This window comes from Hevea brasiliensis, chromosome 6, assembly GCF_030052815.1.
Source record: "Hevea brasiliensis isolate MT/VB/25A 57/8 chromosome 6, ASM3005281v1, whole genome shotgun sequence".
Classification (NCBI taxonomy): domain Eukaryota; kingdom Viridiplantae; phylum Streptophyta; class Magnoliopsida; order Malpighiales; family Euphorbiaceae; genus Hevea; species Hevea brasiliensis.
Genome location: NC_079498.1, coordinates 5,371,986 through 5,392,812, shown reverse-complemented (window position 1 = coordinate 5,392,812; position 20,827 = coordinate 5,371,986). Strand labels below are relative to the sequence as shown.

The following is a 20,827-nucleotide window of genomic DNA, read 5'->3' as shown; positions in this document are numbered from 1 at the left end:
AACTTTGGAAGACTTCTAACAAGTTCTCTTCTAGAAAGTTTTGCAAGTGTATTAATTAGCATGTCCTAACTTTCTATTCCATAACCATGCAGTATCATTAAGAGTCATAAGACATGTTTCACAATTTCCTTCAAGACCTTTTAAATCAAGTAAGTAAATATTATCCACTCTAGCACCAACAAACACAATATTATTTCCATGAATCTCACAATGTGTAGGAGTAAAAATAACTTTAAAACCTTTATCACAAAGTTAACTAATACTCAAAAGATTATATTTCAAGATTATATTTCAAACCTTATACTAATGCAACTTCTTCAATGCAAGAATTCTTTCCAATAGTTCCACTTCTAATGATCTTTGCTTAACTTTTGTCACCAAATTTGACATATCTTTCATCTTTCAAAGTGAGTGAGGAGAATTTGCTTTTATTTTTAGTCATATGCCAAGAGCAGCCATTGTTTGTGTGCCAATATTTTGTTTTCAACATACTCCTTAGGCAGACCTGAAATTAGTTAACTGATTTTAGGTACGCAAGCTACTTTGGGTCATTGGATGTTAGTAATATTAGTTAAGGTTCCTTTAGGCACCCAAACTTTCTTTGCCTTAGAGGTTCCTTTCCTAATAGGACAAGCATTAACCATATGACCTTTATGATTACAATAAAAGCATGTAATGCTTGGTTGTGAAGAAGATGATACTTTAATAAAATAATTTTTTTACTTTTCATATTTCATAAAACCATCATAACCAATTCCAATTTTTCACTTAAAAGTCTTTGGTTTCCAAGAATTACATCAAGTGATTCTCTTTTTTTGTAAATTTAGCTAAATCTTTTGTTAAAGATTCAACCTTTGCTTCAAGAACTTTATTTTTATCAAAAAGTTGCTCACAAATTTATTTTGATCTTTTAAGCTTATCATTTACTTCATTAAACAATTTCATTTGAGATTTGTAAAATTCATTTTCCTTTAAAACCATATAAAAACAAATATTTTCCGATCTCAAATCACAATTATCACTTCTCAAAATTTGCATTGCTTTTTGAAAAATCTATATTTATCATATGTTTTCACAAATGTAAGTTCTAACTTATCAACATTAGAAGGTTCAAGATTTACCTCATTATCACTATCTTCAATATGTGAGCTATCGACTTTTTCTTCAATTGCGATCATGCAAGTGTTTGTAATATTTTTATCACTTGTATCATCATTTGATGAAGAGTCACTATCACTCCAAGTAGCCGCCATTGCCTTTTTGCTTTTATCTTTCCTAAATTTTTTCTTCTTTAGTGTAGGATATTTTGGCTTGATGTGATCTAGTTTGTTGCACTCATAACAAAAAATTTTACTTGAATCTTTTGGATTTGGAGTCTTTGGAGTGTACTTCTTTATGAACTTCTTATACTTGTTTCCACTTTTCTTGAATGCTTTTTTGAACCTCTTGACTATCATAGCCATATCCTCATCATCATCACTTGAAGCACTTGAGTCATCACTTGAACTAGCTTTAAAAGCAACACCTTTCTTTTGCTCTTCCACTTTTTCGGATTTGAAAGCTATGCCTTTCTTTTTCTTGTGATCACCTTCATTTTCATCCTTCTTGTAAATCATCTTATGTGCAATGAAAGAACCAATTAGCTCATTATAGGTGTATCTTCGAAAATTCTTAGTGTCTTGAATCACAGCGGTCTTTGCCTCCCATGACTGTGGCAGTGATCTGAAGATTTTCTTCATAAGTTCTAGTTGTTCTAATTGCTTTCCAGGAGCTTTAAGACAATTGACAAGATCCATAAATCTTGTACTCATTTCAGCTATAGTTTCACCCGGTTTCATCTCGAATAGCTCATAGTCATGAATAAGGAGGTTTGCCTTTGATTCTTTCACCATATTAGTTCCTTTATATGTGACTTCTACTTTGTCCCATATCTCTTTTGCCATTTGAAAATGTGAAATATGATTATATTCATTAATATCAATAGCTCAAGGAAGAATATTAATGGCTTTGGCATTAATTTTCTTTCAATCATTATTATCAAATTTTGCATTAGGTAATTGCACATTTCCTTCACCACTTTTATGAGAAACATAAGGACTATTTTTAATTATCCTCCAAGCATAAATATCAACAGATTGTATAAAGTTTCTCATTCTAGTTTTCCAAAAAGAATAGTTTGTCCCATTAAAAAGTGGTGGTCTAGTGATAGGGTAACCTTTTGCTAAGGGAGCAGGTGTGGCAGCAGAATTGCTGGATGAACCAGCCATGTGTGTGGATCACTCTAAGGCATTTAAACCAAAACAAGAGAGATAGGCTTTGATACCAAATTGATGTTCCAAATATGTCCAAGAGGGGGGGTGGAATTGGACTAATATAATTTTTTGGTTCTTGCTTAAAATCTTTGAAAAATAGTGGCTTAGATTCAACTAAGTATTCTAATGTCATGTGTGTGTGTTAAATAGCTTAAATAAACTATTTATGCATATTTAACTCAAAGTATGCTCATCATATTGTTCAAACTGAATATAGCAGTACTCAGCAAACAGAACAGTAAACTGATTCAAAATACAGCACAACAAATTTAACTTAACCAGAAAATAAAATGCGGAAATTTAAAGAGTAAGGGTTAAGAAAATAAAACACTGAAATTTTATAGTGGTTTGGCTTAAATAGCCTATATCCACTCTCTCAAATGTGTCATTTTGAGTTTTTACTTCACTATTCTTCTCTTTTAAAGGTAAAAGACAAAAGCCTTTTACTAATCTCCACTACAAAACTTTACAAAATATCTTCAAACTTCTCACAAGTGTTATCCCAAATGCTTTACATCATCAAGCTTCAAAAGGTGTTTGCTAGACCTCTCTTAAATGCTAATAAAGTGTTTAAAACTCATTTTCACTCATTACAACAGAATCTAGAAAGAAGAGTTGAGTAGATGAGCCAATGAAGAGCAATAAAAACAAGTGGGAGCACTTTGAATGAAAGCTTTAAATGACTTCAAAGAGTTATGAACACAATAGCAACTTTCATTAAGTGCAAAATGGCTAAGAGTAAGTGTATTTATAGTCTCAAATTATTTTTGATTGTTTGAAAGCTCATTGGAACGTTTTAAATTTAAATTTCAAGAAACTAGCCGTTATTTTGTTATTTTCTATGATATTGTGCAGACTTTAGTCAGTTAACAAATTAGTTAGCATACCAAGGACAATAGCAAACCTATAAACCTTTTTTGCTCAAGTTTGAAAAATTAAAAGTTTTGACCAGATCACAATAAAATACTTTTAGGCCATTCAAAACTTAAAAACAAGTTCTAAAAGTTTAGGATAAAAATTTGAGGGATTAAAAGTTAATTTTATTGGCTCCACTCCTGAATTCTTTTCACCAATAGTCTTAAAATAGTTAAACTATACTCTAAACTATGTACTTCTATTTTGATCTTCAATATAGCTTAGAATGTAGCTTTTTCTTTTTTGTCTTTGTTGTCTTTGATTCATCTTGAGTTGTCTTATGATGTCATCTTTCTTTAAAGCATAATTTCACTAACTCATGAATCTTTTTTTTTTTAATCTTTAGGAAGATATATTACAATACTTAAAGAAAAGTAATTTGGCTCTAGTTGAATTTTGCTATATGAGACGGTCAAGCTATACCTTCTTCTCTATTTTCTAGATTGCCATGGCCCAAGAACTCTTAAGTTGATTGTTTCTTGGGTACCTCCTTCTTCAGGCTTTTCAGCCATTTGGTTTCCCTTCGATATTTCAGCAAGGAAAATTTCCCACCAGTGTTAACATGGCCGATCAAGCAGCGGCATTTCAAGCTCCTGTCTTCTTGGTCTGCGACATGATTTGTTTTTCTCATCGGGTCATGGGTTTGGGCATGGCGCTAGTTTCTGCTAGGATTTCTTGATGTGGGCTGGGCCTTCTAAATTAGATGGAATAGGGCTCTCTGTTTTATTTTATTTTATTTTATTTTATTTTATTTTTTTTAGGATCATAGCCTTTATATGTAATGGGTTGTAAGTCTCTTTTTTAATCAATTCAATCTCAACCTTCTGAGGAAAAAAAAAAATAATAATCCAATAAATTAGTGACTCAAACTCAAAATTGAGCTGATTTTTTAATCAGATCAGACAAGGACATTTATCGTTTGACAAACCTATTATTTTGATAATTGATTATTTAATATTTTATTATTTTTTCACATCAATTATTTTAATAGTCTATTAATTATCTTTTACATCATATAGAAAAATAAATAAAATTTTTAACAAATTAAATATAATAGATTTAGAAAAAAAAAAGATTAAGTAATTATCAGAAAAAATAAAATAAAGGGAAAACATGGATCAAAATTAATAATAATGTACTTGTATTGACATTATATATGATTAATTTTAATTTTTAATTTTTATATTGTTTATATCATATGGTTTCAATTTTCAATATTCTTATCCATATTATAAAGTTACGATGTTATTTATTATTCAATAAAGTATGATTTTAATATTTATATACACTTAATTAGATTAATTTAGTTGATAAAAATAGAATTTCAAATTAATAATGGTCATAACTATATTATTTATGCATATATATTTTAAGATTCACTTTGTATTATAAGTTCTGTATACGATCACATATTATATGATGATAATTTCATAGTTCATATATAGGTCTGTTTGATATTATTATTAAAATTATTATTGAAAATTTATATTTTTAGATATACTAATTATAGATTATTAAAAAATAATTTAAAATTAAATTTAATAAATTTTAGTTATAAGAATCTTAAAATAATAAAATAATTTTTTTCAAATTACAACAGTATATAAAATGATGTTTTTATTTAAAAATTAATTTTAGACCTCTAAATACAACATCAAATAAAAACTAAATTATTAAAAAATAACTAATCTCAATTAAATTTTACTCGTAAAATTAAGAGTTTAAAAGATTGGACCACTATAATTAAAAAAGAGCTTTTCTCCCTTCGGTTGCACCAAGATGGGCTTAATTTTTTAAGGATCTAAGCCTTATTATGGATTTGGGCAATGTTATGGGCCATAAACCCATCTTGGGTGTTAGTCCATATATTCTTGATTTATTAATCAAAATTCAACTCTGCTTTAAAGCATTCTAAAATAATTTATCTTAAATGCGTTTTGGGGTCGAAGAAGATTCTCAGAGGAAGCTCGTTATTCAATCAAACCTATTTATAAGCATCTTAGTATCTAATTTTATAAATTTAAAAAATTATTTAAAATAAGTTAAAAATTATAAATAAAGATATCTTATTTATGATTTATATATTTATTTTAAAATTATTATTTGACTAAATAAAAAATTATATTATCATAATAATTTTAAAAAATATCAATATTATCTCTATTTTAATAACTATAACACTTAATTATATATTTTTTTTTGATAATTTTAACCAATTAAATTATTTTTAAACACCTTTTAATTGAATACTTAAATTATATAAAAGTTATTTTAAAGTAATTTTATTGAATAATTAATTACTTATTTTTAATTTGACTCATAAGTTAAAAATACATTTTAAGTCAAAAATTAAAAAGTAAGAAACCTCTAATTTTAATTTAATTTAATAAGGGTAATTTTGTCATTTAGTTATTTTTAACAAAAAACTATTTTTATTAAACAGAAGGATCTCTAATTTTGATAAAACAAAAATAAGAAACTAAATTATTTAATTTAAAAAATACAAAGACTAAATCATAACATTATTAAAACTTAAGTATCAAATTATAAATTTTTCTAATATTAAATTAGGGCTTCGTAATACGTGGCTGTATAATTAGTTTCCAACCCAAATTTATTCAAAATAAACAAATCAAATTTCAACAATTTATAATATTTAATTTAGATTAGCTCATACTTGATTCTTAGAGAAAATATTATTAAAAAGGATAATCATGAATCTTATAGACATAAAACAAATATAAAGAATACCTAATATATTTTAATATAAATGGCAAATGTAAAGCTATATATGATTTTTTTTTTCTCATGATAGGGATATTTTGTTATATCAATTTATGCATTAATTGAGATTACATATCTTCTCTGAATGAATTTGAAAAAGCTTGGGCCATGTTAATGGTATGGTTAAGAGGGTGGATGGAAGTTGGGTGTCTAGCCATGTTCCACTCATGTGCTGCCTCAAATTAAATATGGAGGGTGCTTTTGCTGGAGGGCTTGATAGGAATGTTGTGGAAGGATTACAGTTGGCATGAGCAGAAATATGGGTATCTAATTAATCTTCCTTTCTTTGGTGTAAATAATGGAAAAGGTGTTAACTTCTAAAGGCTGTTTGGCATTACTGTAATAATTATTGTTGAAATTTTTTTTATAAATATATTAAAAAATAATTTAAAATTAAATTTAATAAATTTTAATTTTAAAAATATTAAAATAATAAAATAATTTTTTTAAATTATTTTTTTAATAACATCTAAAATAATATTTTTATTAATAAAAACAATTTTCGATCTCTAAACACAATATCAAACAAGCATTGAGTCTATCCACTTGCTTAATTTTATCGCTTATTTGATAAGAAAAATAGAGGATTACTTCATATCATGTAATTCACTATTATCATTCATCTTACTAAATTTTCATTAAAAAAGAAAAAATAACACATAGTATGAGAATTAATTATATTATTAGTTTTTTTAATAGAGAAATTAAAAAGAGTAAAAATTTAAATTTAATTTTATTAAATAAATAATATATTTTTAACTACTGAATGAAAAATTTGACCAGTTAAGATTACAAGTAATTTGTGTAATTTGTGTAATTTTAGGAAAGCACAATTTTACTTGATACTACTTTCGTTCCATTTCAATTTATATTTTAAATTTTATTTTATTTTATTTTATTTGCTTTCTTAAAAAAATTAAAAAATATTAATTATGTTTTTATTTTATCTTTATTTATTGTTATTTTCAACTCTAATGTATTTATTTATTTTTATCACCTTTCTCTATCTTAATTAAACAATGGTACTTTAGATAATTATTAGCATTTTTTTTTATAAGAATGAGATTTTCTAGCCATTTCCTTCATTTTTGTAAAAATAACCTTAAAAACCACTTGAAATGAAATGAGTAATAATTTCATATATTAATATTTTATTATTAAGATTATAAAATTTATTATTTTAATTTTTGTAGTTAAAAAAATTAACCTAGTTAAATAACCATAAAGTAGTGAAATAATTAGAAAAAAAAAACTTAAAATTATATATATTTAAACATAGTAAAAAATTCAAAAACAAAATTGAGTTTTCCTTCATTTAAAAATAAAATTTTAAATATTAATCTTAAAAAGTAATCTCCTCGTACAGTCTAACTTCAAAATCCGAACTCTTTTAGTTGAAGTAACCATTTTCACACCCGAATTCCCATAAAATAAATTTAGATAGCAAGATGCGGTTTGAAACGTTATGTAACAGACAGTGTATCTTCGATCTCCATTAGATCAAACAATGAGAATCAATAACAGAGAATATCGACTCTCTTGATATGAAATCGGAATAAAAAGAATAATGTAATTTTGAAATATACGACTAGAATCAAGCATGCTAATCAAGATACATATCATTACATACAAATAAAGAATGAACAAAGGATTTAATCATAATTTATATCTATATAAATAGGTTTCAAAGATTTACTTAAATATATTTATATACTCTTTATTTAATACATTATTTCTTTATCATTATTGAAAAATCTCATTATTGATTTGAATGTGAAATTAATTATTGAATAACTACAAAGCTCAACATCCATCATCTATAGGCCCAGAAAATCAGGAAAGATCAACCCCAATTAAGATAGGGGGCAAACTCATTTACTAATTAAATAACCCTTTGAATTTGACGGTATATATTGCAACCCTAATCAAAATTTATTTATTTATTTTTTTTTTAAAAAAAGGAGTATAGGTATGATGTCGTTTTCAATTTATTTCTTGTACAACATCATAGCTTCCCCATGTGGACCTCTTCTCCTTCGTTATCTCTCTTTTATGATGTGATTTTTAAAAAAAAGAAAATTAGAAATCATGTATAATAATCAGACTCACATAAATTTATATGATTTAATGTTTTAATTGATAATTAATTAATTAGTTAATTTTTATTGTAATTTTTAATTATTAATTTTGAGATCAAATCATAAAATATTTTTTTTTTTAAAAGAGAAAATCTATTTTTAGTCAAGCAAATTTTGAAAGTCACATCAAGGGTTGGCTGACAAGACAATCAAGAAAACAAGGAAAAGAAGATAAGAAATATGACAAAAGGCTTATCTGTGTCGTTCACATCAAATTAATTGCTGAAATGGAATTAGTGAATTACAGCATATCATTTCTTACAACTTGCAACCGTCATGGAACTACATAAGTAGGTGAGAAATTATTAGTTTTATTTAATGTATATATATTATTTATTTTTTATATTATTGAGGGAGTTTATTTTTTTATAAAAAAAATATTATTTTTTAATATTTTAAATATATTTAATAATTAATTTGAGTAATTAAATTTTATTATTTTATATTATCAAACTATAATTTAGTTTTAATAATTTATATTATTTAATATTTATATTTTTAAAATTAAGTAATTTAATAGATAAGATTTAGTAAAATTTATAATTTAATTTTTTTATTTAATTTAATCATTAATATGAAAAAACTAAATGTTCTTAATTTTATATTTTTTTAATTAAAATGATTTAATCTTTAAAGTTTTTAATATACTCTAAATGTATTTAATAATTAGCTTTAGTAGTTAGGCTCTATTATTTTATTTAATAAAATTATAATATAGTCTTGATAACACATATTATTTAGTTTTTATATTTTTAAAATTAAATAATTTAATATATGAGATTTAGTAAAATTTATATTTTAATATTTCCATGTGATTTAATCATTAATATGAAAAAAAAATGCTCTTAACTCTATATTTTTTTAATTGAAACGATTTAGTCATTAATATCTTGTATTATAAATAAAATAGTCAATTAATTTAAATTTTAGGCTCTGTCTGTTTCATAAAAAGTATTTTTGTGAAAAATATTTTTTATATTTTCTGACATTTGAGATACTTAAAAAAATTGGTCAATAAAAAGTATTTTTCTGATAAAAAGGAAAATCAATTTATTTTTAAAGAAAATGACTTTTATTTTTTAAAGAATAAGTCATTTTCTATTTTCTAAATTTTCATAATTTTATTAAAATGTGAATACACTTATACATAAATAAAATAAATGCATATTATTAATTTAACATTGCAATAAAAAACAGAAAAATATTTTTATGGAAAATATTTTTTTAGAAAATATTTTTATGAAAAATATTTTTCACATATAAATTATTTTATGTGAAACAAATGGAGTCTTATAAATAAAATAATCTATTAATTTAAATTATTTTATTCATAATATAAGAACTCAGGACTAAATTATTTAAATTAAAAAATTATAAATTAATGGTATTTTAGTTATTTTTACTATAATTAATAGTAAACTGAATGGATAATTAGACAAAAAGACTAAATTATGAGTTTTATCAAAATTCAAAGATTAAATTACTTAATTTTAAAAATATAAAATGACTAAATTATAAATTTTATCAAATTTTAAGAACTAAATTATAGATGATTCATTTTTATATTTATAGTGATTCGTAAAACAGCATTAACTATTATATTATTTTTTTTAATAAGGAAATTAAAACTTTTATTATACATTAAAACAAAGTTATTATAAAAACTTTTATTTTACTCCATAGTTTACTTAATCTTTTAAATTACTTATTTTTATACTTAGATTAAATACAAAGCGTTACTTAATTTTAATTAAAATACTACTAAAAATGAGAAAATAAATAAAATTATCAGTAAATTATATTAATTTATTCATTGAAATGTATATTTTTGCCATGTTCAATCCTATCCTTGCACTAAGGAAAAAAATACACTTTTTTTATGCATATAATAAAACTTTTATATTTTTTTTTCTCAGTTATCTTTTTCAATAAAAGAACTTCCCTTAAAAGAAAAATAAATTAACTTTGAATTCACTCTCAAGCGAAAATTCAAATAATTAATTATAAAAATAATAAAAAAATCAAAAAATTAAAAATTCAACAATTTATAAAATATATAAAAAAAAGGATAATAAGCTTTATTACTTTTATTCTTTATATTTTTATATTTATTTTTTCAAATACATGTTTATGGTATCTACTTATGTATGTTTATGTCTACCTAACACACATTATCCCTATCGACTAGAGTCCTGTTTAGCATTAAGTTTCAGAGTCTGAAAACTAATTTTCTGAATAAAATTATCATTTTAGATGCTGTTGAAAAAAATAATTTAAAAAAAATTGTTTCGTTATTTTAATATTCTTCTGACTAAAACTAATTAAATTTAATTTTTAATTATTTTTTAACACTATATAACTAGTATATTTAAAAAAATAATTTTCTTAATAATAATTTTAACAATAATGACAAACAAGCCCTAGATTTTCTTATCCATCCCTCATGATACATAATGATACAAATCATCATTAATGATATTAAAGACATTTTAATATATCTCATATGAGATATTAAGTGTGTGTGAAATATAAATATTAACATATCTTCACAAAATTACCATAATTTTATAATGGGGTTTGTTACTTCTTTGTCTTTTACGTGTGCGTTTCATTTAAAAAAAAAATATATGTAATATAATACTTTAGATTATTTTTTGATAAATTAAAAATTTTAATTTTGTTACTTAAATTAAATTTATAAAGTTTTTTCATCATAAATTAAAATTTAAATATTTTATTATGGTTAGGGATGAGTATGGTATAATTTTTAATAAAAAATTAACAGAATCGATTTAATTTAATTTTTAGCTTTGATTTTAATTTTTTTAAATATATTTTTATTGAATTTAATTAATTTAATAAAAAATTTAAAAGAATTGAACCGAACTGATCTTTTAAACGCTGAACCGTGTGATTGTGTTTGTGGCCTTGCGCGACTTTGAGCTTTCTGGTTGTTTTTCAATATTCGATTTATTTTAATTTCATTTCCATTGGATGAATTTTCTGTTTGGGGATTATTTAATATTTGGATTTAAGAATTTCTCAATTGATTTTGTTTAAGATTTAGATTTAATAGATGGCATTGAAAAAGGATTATCTATGATTTTATATTTGATTTTTTCAATTCGTATGATTAAATTTTTTCTTTAATTTAATTCTATTTGATTTATATATTTAATAATTTAATTTAGTTAAAATCAAATTAACAGATTGTACACTCTTAATTCTTTATAGAGGTATATATTGATCAATTTAGTTGAATTTAATGTATTTTATTAAATTAAATTGAAAATATCAATTTTAAATGTATTCAAATCATATCTAATAGAATAAATTATAAAATTATATATATTTAATTTTTACATTAATCGAGTTGTTTATTTTAAATAATTTTTATTTATTTTAATATTTTTTAATTTTTTATATTTCAACTCTTATTAAATCTTTTTTATATACATAATATTATATATCAATTAAAAAATAAAATATTAACTGAAAATTTATTATTTAATAAAAATAAAAAAATAAAAAATAAAATAAAATTATTCACGTATTATATATATATAAATATATATAAATTGAGTTTAATTTTTTATTATGACAATTCAAAATTTAAATAAAAAATTTAATTTAAAATTATTTTTAAATTATAATTAATATTTAAATATATAAAATCATAAATTATAATTTAAATTTATTTTAAATTAATTAAATTGATCGGTTTGGCAGTTGGTTTCCAGGCCTCTTAACTCCTTAGATAAGATAAGTTATGATACGTGTGATGAAAGTTACCAAAAAAATTAATGGAGTAAACAAATAATAAATCAGTATCATTTACCCTTTCTTCTTTACTACATTAAGCGAGATCTAGAGCCCTGTCCATAGCCTTCTCTGTCCTCATCAATTTCTTTACCTTCTTAGCAATGGAAGCTACGTTTACCACTTGTAAGAAACATTACCAAAACTATCTAAGCCTTCTACCACCTTAGTTGGTTTTTGCCTTTTGACTCTGTATTCCCTTTCTTTCTGTTTATTTTGCTTTCTTTTGTCTTGTTATTTTTTGTTTCCCATTAGTTTAATGGCACATTAAAACAAATTAATATATCTAGGAATCTGTCAATATCTGGGGTTGTCATCAAGTTCAAACCAGCTTGTGCTTTGCTAGATTTCTGCTCTGTTCCTATTGCTCTGCTGCTCTTTATTTGAATTTAAAACCCATTTTAGCATACCCTGAAAGCCTTCACCAGATTTGCCTTCCTCTTTGGAATTTCTCATCTGGGTCTTTATGCATTGGAGCTAGCATGATCTTTCAAAGGTGCTATCTTTTCCATTCTTTGTTCTGTTGTCCTAGTGGGTTCCTTCTGTCAGTTTTGATTTTCGGTTAATAACTACTAGTTCATTGTGTTGCTTTGGAAAAGTCTAGATTTCTCTTCCTTGGTTTTAGAATTTATGTTATACGTCATAGTTGATAATTAGAGGTTCTTGAATTGCTTTTGCTGGATTAGAACATAAGATTTCATTTCCTTCATTTGGCTTTCTTCGTGGTTTTTGATTCCTATTGTGTTTGATTAACAGTGGTTCCTTGACTGTTCTGCCTCTATAATAACCCTAAGGTCTGGTTAAGTTTAAACAGGATCTACCTCTTTGTTCCTTAACAAATTTCCCTGATTTTGTAATGATGAGTGATAGGGGATTAAAAATTTTTACTTGTGCTTTATCAATCTTGAGCTTGGCTAGTTTGTGTTGTGGATTTAATCCTGTAGACAATTACCTTATAGACTGTGGATCAAGCAGCGATACTACAGTGGGCGACCGTGTTTTCTTGGCTGATAACTCTACCTCAAACTCCCTTTCAACCCCAAAAAACATTTTTGCCAGAGCTTCAACATCTGTCACGTCCTCCGATTATTCATTGCTATATCAAACAGCAAGAATCCTCGATGGAACCTCAAAATACACATTTTCAATTCAACAACCTGGTAGACATTGGATTCGCTTTTATTTCTATCCATTTGTTTATGATAGTTACAATATGAACAGGGCAATTTTTCATGTTTCCACCCAAGACCATGTCCTTCTGAGCAATTTCAGTGTCAACTCTAATGTTGTTAAAGAATTTTCTGTTAATGTAACCTCGACTAGCCTTGAAATTATTTTCACCCCATCAAGCAATTCGTTTGCATTCTTGAATGCCTTGGAAGTTGTTTCCATCCCCGATGCACTAATTACAGATGATGCCAGCACTTTTGATCCACTGGGGACATTCCAAGGCTTGTTTTCACAGGCACTGGAGACTGTTTTTAGGGTGAACATGGGTGGACCAACAATTCTCCCTGAAAATGATACCCTTGGGCGAACTTGGGTTCCTGATCAAGATTTTCTCATCAACGAGAATTTTGCCACAAACATATCAAAAATTAGTGCTGTCAAGTATGTAGAAGGCGGAGCAACACCAGATATTGCTCCTAATGCTGTTTATGGTACTGCCACTGTGATGAAATCAGGAGATGATCCCAGAAGCAATTTCAATGTGACCTGGCAGTTCAATGTTGATCCTGGATTTCAGTATCTTGTTCGGTTTCACTTCTGTGATATACTAAGTAAAGCTCTTAACGAGCTCTACTTTGAAGTTTATATTGACTCTTCGATTGTTGCTAAGGATCTTGATCCAAGTATTCTATTACAAAACATTTTGGCAGGTGCACTTTATATGGATTTTGTCACACCTTTAAATGACAGCAAAAATAAGCTTCGTGTGAGTATTGGTCCAAGCTCTATTCCTAATGTTCTACCTAATGCCATTCTAAATGGGCTAGAGATAATGAAAATGAACAATTCCCTTGGCAGCCTCAGTGGGTCAGCACCTTTGCTTTCTGATTCAAGATCTAAGAAGAATGTTGGCATGATAGTGGGCTTGACCGCTGGGGCAGTTATTGCGGTGGTGGTGGCTGCAATAATGTTTATGTTTTGCAGAAAAAGGAAAAAGTTGGCACATCAAGGCCATTCGAAGACGTGGATTCCCCTACCTGTTAGTGGGGGAAATTCTCCCACTGTGGGTAGTAAGTATTCTAATGGAACAACTGTTAGTGTTAACTCTAATCTAGGATATTGCATTCCTTTTGTGGCAGTTCAAGAGGCCACAAACAACTTTGATGAGGCCTGGGTTATCGGTATTGGTGGTTTTGGGAAGGTGTACAAAGGAGTTTTAAATGACAGTACCAAAGTGGCTGTTAAAAGGGGAAATCCACGCTCCCAACAGGGGCTTGCAGAGTTCCAAACTGAAATTGAGATGCTATCCCAGTTCCGGCATCGCCATCTAGTTTCATTAATTGGGTACTGTGACGAAAAAAATGAGATGATCTTAATATATGAATACATGGAGAATGGGACTCTTAAGGGTCATCTCTATGGCGCAGGTCGTCCAAGCTTGAGTTGGAAGGAAAGGCTTGAGATATGCATTGGAGCAGCTAGAGGACTACATTACCTTCACACTGGCTATGCTAAAGCAGTCATTCATCGTGATGTGAAGTCTGCAAATATCTTGCTTGATGAGAATCTCATGGCCAAAGTTGCTGATTTTGGGCTTTCAAAGACAGGGCCTGAAATAGACCAGACCCATGTGAGTACAGCAGTGAAGGGGAGTTTTGGGTACCTTGATCCTGAATATTTCAGAAGGCAACAACTGACGGAGAAATCAGATGTGTATTCATTTGGGGTGGTTTTGTTTGAGGTTCTTTGTGCAAGACCTGTTATAGATCCAACCCTTCCAAGGGAAATGGTGAACTTAGCAGAATGGGCAATGAAGTGGCAGAAAAAAGGGCAGTTGGAGCAAATAATAGATCCTACACTTGGGGGAAAAATAAGACCTGATTCACTCAGGAAGTTCGGCGAAACTGCAGAGAAATGCTTGGCCGACTTTGGCGTTGACAGGCCTTCTATGGGAGATGTCTTGTGGAATCTTGAGTATGCTCTTCAACTTCAAGAGGTGGTTGTTCCTGGTGATCCTGAAGAAAACAGTACTAATATGATTGGTGAACTCTCTCCAAAAATCAACAATTTCAGCCATGTTGATAATAGTGGTTTAGCTGCTCAATCTGAAACATCAAGTGTGGATGATCTCTCTGGGGTGTCAATGAGTAAGGTATTCTCACAGCTAGTGAAGTCTGAGGGTAGATAACTTGTTGGAGATGGTATATTTTATGGCTTTAGTTCTTTCATTGATATCTCTTCTTTGGTTTGCCCTCTCACCAATCACTGCTTGCTACACCAGAGTAGATAGAAGAATTCTCTTTATTTTGTACGGGGAAGTTACAACCTGAATTTGCTAAGGAGAACCCTTGTTCTGGTAAAATCAAGAGAGCTTCTTCTCTGATTACAGCATGGCTTGTTTGGTTAGTGTTTTGACAAAACAAAGAGAAATTGCTCCATGCTCTTTGGCTATTCATCCTTCATGTAGGTGTCTAAACCACACCGAATTGTTTCTGGAGTTCTGCATATTGAGTTCACTCTTTTGTACAGCAGGGATGATGCTTCAAGTGAGTTTTAGGGAATTGATAAGAATGTTGCTTTTCTTATGTAGCTTGTTTTGTGTCTATTCATAGTTATAACTTGGTGTAACTGCATTTATTTCTATGTTTGCTAGTGGTTGTCTGATTTTAGTCTTCTTGTTCATTTAACCATCCTTGCTTATCTATCAATTTCATTTTGTATAATGGTAATGATTGCCTGAATTTTGGATTAAAAATGAGACAAAAATTTGGCCAATGCTTAAATGTTGTTTGTACTGTTTCATCAACAATTGTGTTACATACCAGGTTGTCAATGGTCCCAAAACACCCGAACTGGAGAGGAAGAATGAAAGGAAGAGAAGCATAGGGAAAAACAGAACAGAGTAGAAGGGGATGGAGAAGAAAAGGAAAGAGAGAGGGAAAGAGAGAGAGAGAGAGAGAGAGAACAAGAATTAGAGAGAAATTAATTGTTGTATTATTAAATTGATGATTGGCTGTATCCAATGCAATATCTATTTATATAATTTTATTCTCATATTCGTTCTCAACTTCCAATTCTCTGTAACTGATCACTAACTACTTCCCACAGCTCTCCATCTTGTTGCTCATATATAAATATAATGCTTCCAGTTTTGTTGGTCTTTCAGTAAATGCATGAGTTGCACTATCCTGTATCGTCATTGTTACACAGGATCAGCAGCTGCAAGCTTGAAAAACGTCAAAATGGAGGATTTTTCATGAACTTGTACTGGTCTCTATTATCTGGCATAAGCATCATTTTTTACTTGCCCGGCTGAGAACCTCTTAGAACTTGCAGTGAAAAAGTCACCGTGCACTAGAACAGCTTTAAAGCAATCTGTGAGTCTTGAGCTATATTGCAAAGAACACTATACCATCTCATTTCTTGAAACACCAAGCTCATAGTATTTGAATCTCTGGTTTCTGTCTGAAAAATTCTACATTTCATGATGAAGATATTACTCATTTTCAATTTTAGTACACTAGGAGCATATGCTTTTTATTGATTTATTGATGTAATTGACTGGGGAAGACAGTATGAGTGCACTTCTACAGTTTTGAGTCAAGATGAAGCTATGCTTATTCTGTATTTGTTTATATATATATATATATATATATATATATATATATATATATATATATATATATATATATATATAACAATTTTTGTGACATAGTTATTAGAACCCATCTTTTGTAACTGTGATGGCTTGTAATTTTTGATATTATTTGTTTATTTAAATCAATATACCACCATTATAGTATTCACTTGCACACATCAGCACCACCATGAAGACCACCACCTTTTATTTTATTAACTGCACTATTGCATTGCAAGGCCAGAAGACCATCATCAATAAAGAAAAGGGACCACAAAACCTTGATTGCCTTTACAATGGCATCAAAATCCCATGAATTTTTTGGCTACTCAGACTTCATAAAGAGCTGTTCGGGATGGCAGAATCTCATTCATTCAAAATAAGCCGACCACAACACTGAGTAGCAGATTTTGAGTTCGCTAATGATTATGACAGAAATCACTAAGACATTTTAATGTCTCGTGAATGAACTAGTATCAGATGGTTGTTCTAATCTGTCTCCACCACTAGTTCTAAGTGCAATCTTTAGTCCACACCATTGTTCTAAATTTTATTTTATTTTTAATAATTTGTGATAAAAAAAAAAAGAGTGAATGATACTAGCACAATTAATCCTTATGCAGTAAGCAATCATCTAGGCCTGATGGTTTGATGGCCCATAGGTTTTCAAGTTCTGAAATCCAATCAAACCTTCCCCACCTTCACCTTCACAAAATCTATTTCTTTCCTTCCTTAATGTTTCTCCCACCACAACTTAAAATTGAAACACAACCACAGAAATTTCCCCAAATATCAGGACAAATCCCTAAGAATCTACCTCTAATCCTTCATTCTTGCTTTTCTTTGCATTGTGAGGCTGAACATGCAAAAAGAAAAGAAAAAGGGGCATACATGAGCTCACCTTTTTCACACATTGATCTCTACAGTTCATATTACAAAGTTCAGCCCCCCTAAATCCAACTCTCAACCCTCACTTATCTCTCTATCATCTCATTTTCATTTCATCAAATAAACAAATGTCATTATCAATCAGAGAGTAACCTGGTTGGCCTTTCTTTATTTTAAAGTGTAAAAAGTGGAGAGATCTTTATTTGAGTTTCCCTAACTATCTATTTTAAGATAATTCGCTTTCTTACATAACTAACTCTCGTTGTATAGCTCATCAGTCTTATATGTTTCTTATCCATTCAGTCTCTTTTCCATATGAGAATTCTAACATTTGAGAATTCTAACATTTGAATATTCTAGACACATTCTCCTTCTAATGAGGCTTCGAACTATAAGCCATAGTCACTCATTCTTGTACATGATATCGGTCAGCTTGCACGCAAATAGTCATTCATCATTCTAATTATAAGTTCAGTGCTTATGTATTAGCATGCAGAAGATGAAGAAGAAGGGTTTGGTGACTTCCCTCCTTAAATAGCTCATATAATATTTTGCACTGTTTACCTACTACTCCATTTATCATATCCATTGCATATGGTCTATAAGAAATCTAGAGAGAGACTTTGAGCTTATTTGTCCTTACCTTTTAATGAGAACTATATTCAATCTCAACTAGTTTGGACTTTTGACGGATCTGATATTTAATAGAATTGAATGACAAAAAAAAGAAAATTATATAGCCGACCTAATTAATTTGAAATTAAGACTTAATTGTTATAATGAGAACTGAATTATCTCACATCAACTTAACTCATTAATCATAATTAAATAACTAAACCATATCCTTGGCTTACATGTTTATCAATAGATATACTAGGATATGCAAATCTTATGCCCAAAAAAACAACATATATGACATGGACATAGGTTTGGTGCACCCAATTGCATCAGCCAATATATAATAACAATAATAATAATAATAATAATAATAGTAATTAATAATTTTAAAATATTCTTAATGACCCCAACAAAATTTACCTTGAAAATACCTTAAACAAACACTGAGAAGACATAATAATAATAATAATGATAATAATTATTATTTTGGATTACTTCTGCTATTAATTAATATTTAATAAAGGTCCCCTTGTGCTAGTGGTGGCAGTGGTAACAGTTTGTGGCCATCCCCATCCATCAAAAAGAGTCATGGAGAGAAGTGAAAGCAACAAGCATTCAAGCATAGCAATTGAGAATTCCACCTCATGCCTTTGCTTGCTTGCTAATTGCTGTAGCAGCAGGCCAATGGGTTGGATCACATTGAAATTATTTTAAATTAATAAGTTTTATTTAAAATTAAAAAATAAAATAAAATAAAAATTATATAGCCTCTATGATTTCAATTTTAATTTGATTTTGATTTGATTTCAATTTAATTCTTGTTCAATTTTTATTTAATTTTTTTAAAGTTGAAAGATGCACTAATACCACTGAATTAAATTTGCTAATGTTAAAAATGTTTTATTATAATCAAATTTCCATTAATTAACTCCACTTTCATTGGCATGTGCTGCTTTAGGTCCTTTATATGAGGGTTTTTCATGGGAAATAAATAAATAAATTGCACTTATTGAGAGCATAAGCCACTTTGTTTACAAATGAAGAGAATAAAATACCCTAATTTATTTAACCAAATGGAAAAGAATTTTTTTAAAAAAAAATCTATGCCTTATTTGATTTAAACTCAGAATGTTTAATTTTTTTAGAAGTAACTTACTCATGAATAAATAAGCTACTTCTGTTGAATTAAAGAAAATTGTTTCCTTTATTTTTTAGAAATAAAATCAAAATAACAATAAAATAAATTGAATTTATTAATTTTTAAAAAAATTAATGTTCTTGAATAAACTTATCCCAACCAAATAAGACTTTAAATAAACTCGTTGAAGATAAAAAAAATAAAAAATAATGCGGTAGTGGTAAACTCAAGAATTCCATATTGTATGATTGTCATCTTCCCCACTATACAATTATTTTTTTATTTTTTTATTTTTTAAGAATGAACAATTATTGAACTGTAAGAAGCCAGGCTATTGCGTTTTAATCTTTTCTATGCGAAGTCTCTAGACCCCAATTTTGGCAATATTTGCAATGTAGAATTAGCCCCTTTTCATTGCTTTCTCTTTAGTTAAGCATATACTCATGGTTAATTACAAGAAAGAGAGAGCGAGAGAGAGAAAGTATTAGAGAAAAGATCAATTAGGCCAGTTCCTTCATAGATAAACAGTAATTAAAGAAGGAAGATCCATCAGTAAAAAATTATTGAAAAAGAAAGGGGAAAAAAACTTATGCGTTATGATGAGTTATGGATCTCTATGTTCAGCAACATCAACCTTGGTCGTGCAAGATAACAATCTCTTGAACATAGACATCAAAGCCGCACATGACACCCTCCTTAAAGACTCTCTTTTACCAGAGCTTCTGTTCTTGCTTTTGCTAGTTTTTGAGAAGGAAGAAGATGATGATGATGATGATCTCTTTCTTGATCTTCTATTCTTGATTCTCTCTCTAACTTTGCCTATACACTTCTTGGTCTTCTCAGGAACACTTTCTTTTCTTGAGAACTTGTAGCTCCTTAGGTACATTTGTCTGCATGATCTGCTATCCACAACCCTAGGGTGCCCATGCACACCCAGCCAGCTGCCCTTGTAGCTCCCTGATCTCCCAAACTCTGTATCGAATTCCGGCCATTTGCGGAGGTTCACGTAGACGGCAGGCCGGACTGCGACGCAATTATCATTGATGCAGCTGGCCATGAGCTAAGTATGTGAGGTGATTTGATTTTTGGGTGTTATTTATAGTGGTGCTTGCAGTTGAAGAAAAGAGGAAGAGCAGAGTAGATTTAATGGAGAGTGTGCAATGATTTGACAACATGTGAATTGTGAAATAAGAGAATTAAATTGACTTGGGAGTTAGGAAACCTGCTAAGGACCTAAATACTATTTGATTGTTCTATGTTGTTAGGCAAGAATTAGATAAGATAGGCTGCTTAACCTTCCACAGAAATCAATTAATTAAATTAAGGTTTCATAATCATCTATTAGGCATAGTTGGCTCCTAAGAACTTCCCTTTTTGTCCTTCAACATTTACAAGTTTTCTAATTTCT

General features: G+C 28.2%; 2 protein-coding genes across 3 annotated transcripts; one reads left to right on the top strand and one right to left on the bottom strand.

Moving 5' to 3' along the window:
- The first annotated feature begins 12,001 nt into the window (after positions 1–12,001).
- Positions 12,002–16,205, top strand: LOC110635643 (receptor-like protein kinase HERK 1). Of its 2 annotated transcripts, XM_021785062.2 has the most exons (3): positions 12,002–15,494; positions 15,606–15,684; positions 15,964–16,205. In XM_021785062.2, exon 1 carries the CDS (start codon positions 12,825–12,827, stop codon positions 15,324–15,326), a length of 2,502 nt encoding a protein of 833 aa, XP_021640754.1. In that variant the 5' UTR covers positions 12,002–12,824; the 3' UTR covers positions 15,327–15,494; positions 15,606–15,684; positions 15,964–16,205. The 2 variants fall into 2 exon arrangements, with proteins under 2 accessions (XP_021640754.1, XP_021640751.1); XM_021785059.2 differs by having other exon boundaries at positions 12,002–15,684.
- A 3,818-nt stretch (positions 16,206–20,023) lies between these two features.
- On the bottom strand, positions 20,024–20,476 carry LOC110635633 (uncharacterized). Its single transcript, XM_021785047.2, has one exon. The coding sequence runs from the start codon at positions 20,474–20,476 to the stop codon at positions 20,024–20,026; it is 453 nt and encodes a 150-aa protein (XP_021640739.2).
- Positions 20,477–20,827: the final 351 nt, after the last annotated feature.

Excerpts from the sequence above, each read along its gene's own strand:
- LOC110635643 (XM_021785062.2), top strand. The coding sequence starts at position 12,825 with ATGATGAGTGATAGGGGATTAAAAATTTTTACTTGTGCTTTATCAATC.
- LOC110635633 (XM_021785047.2), bottom strand. The coding sequence starts at position 20,476 with ATGGCCAGCTGCATCAATGATAATTGCGTCGCAGTCCGGCCTGCCGTC.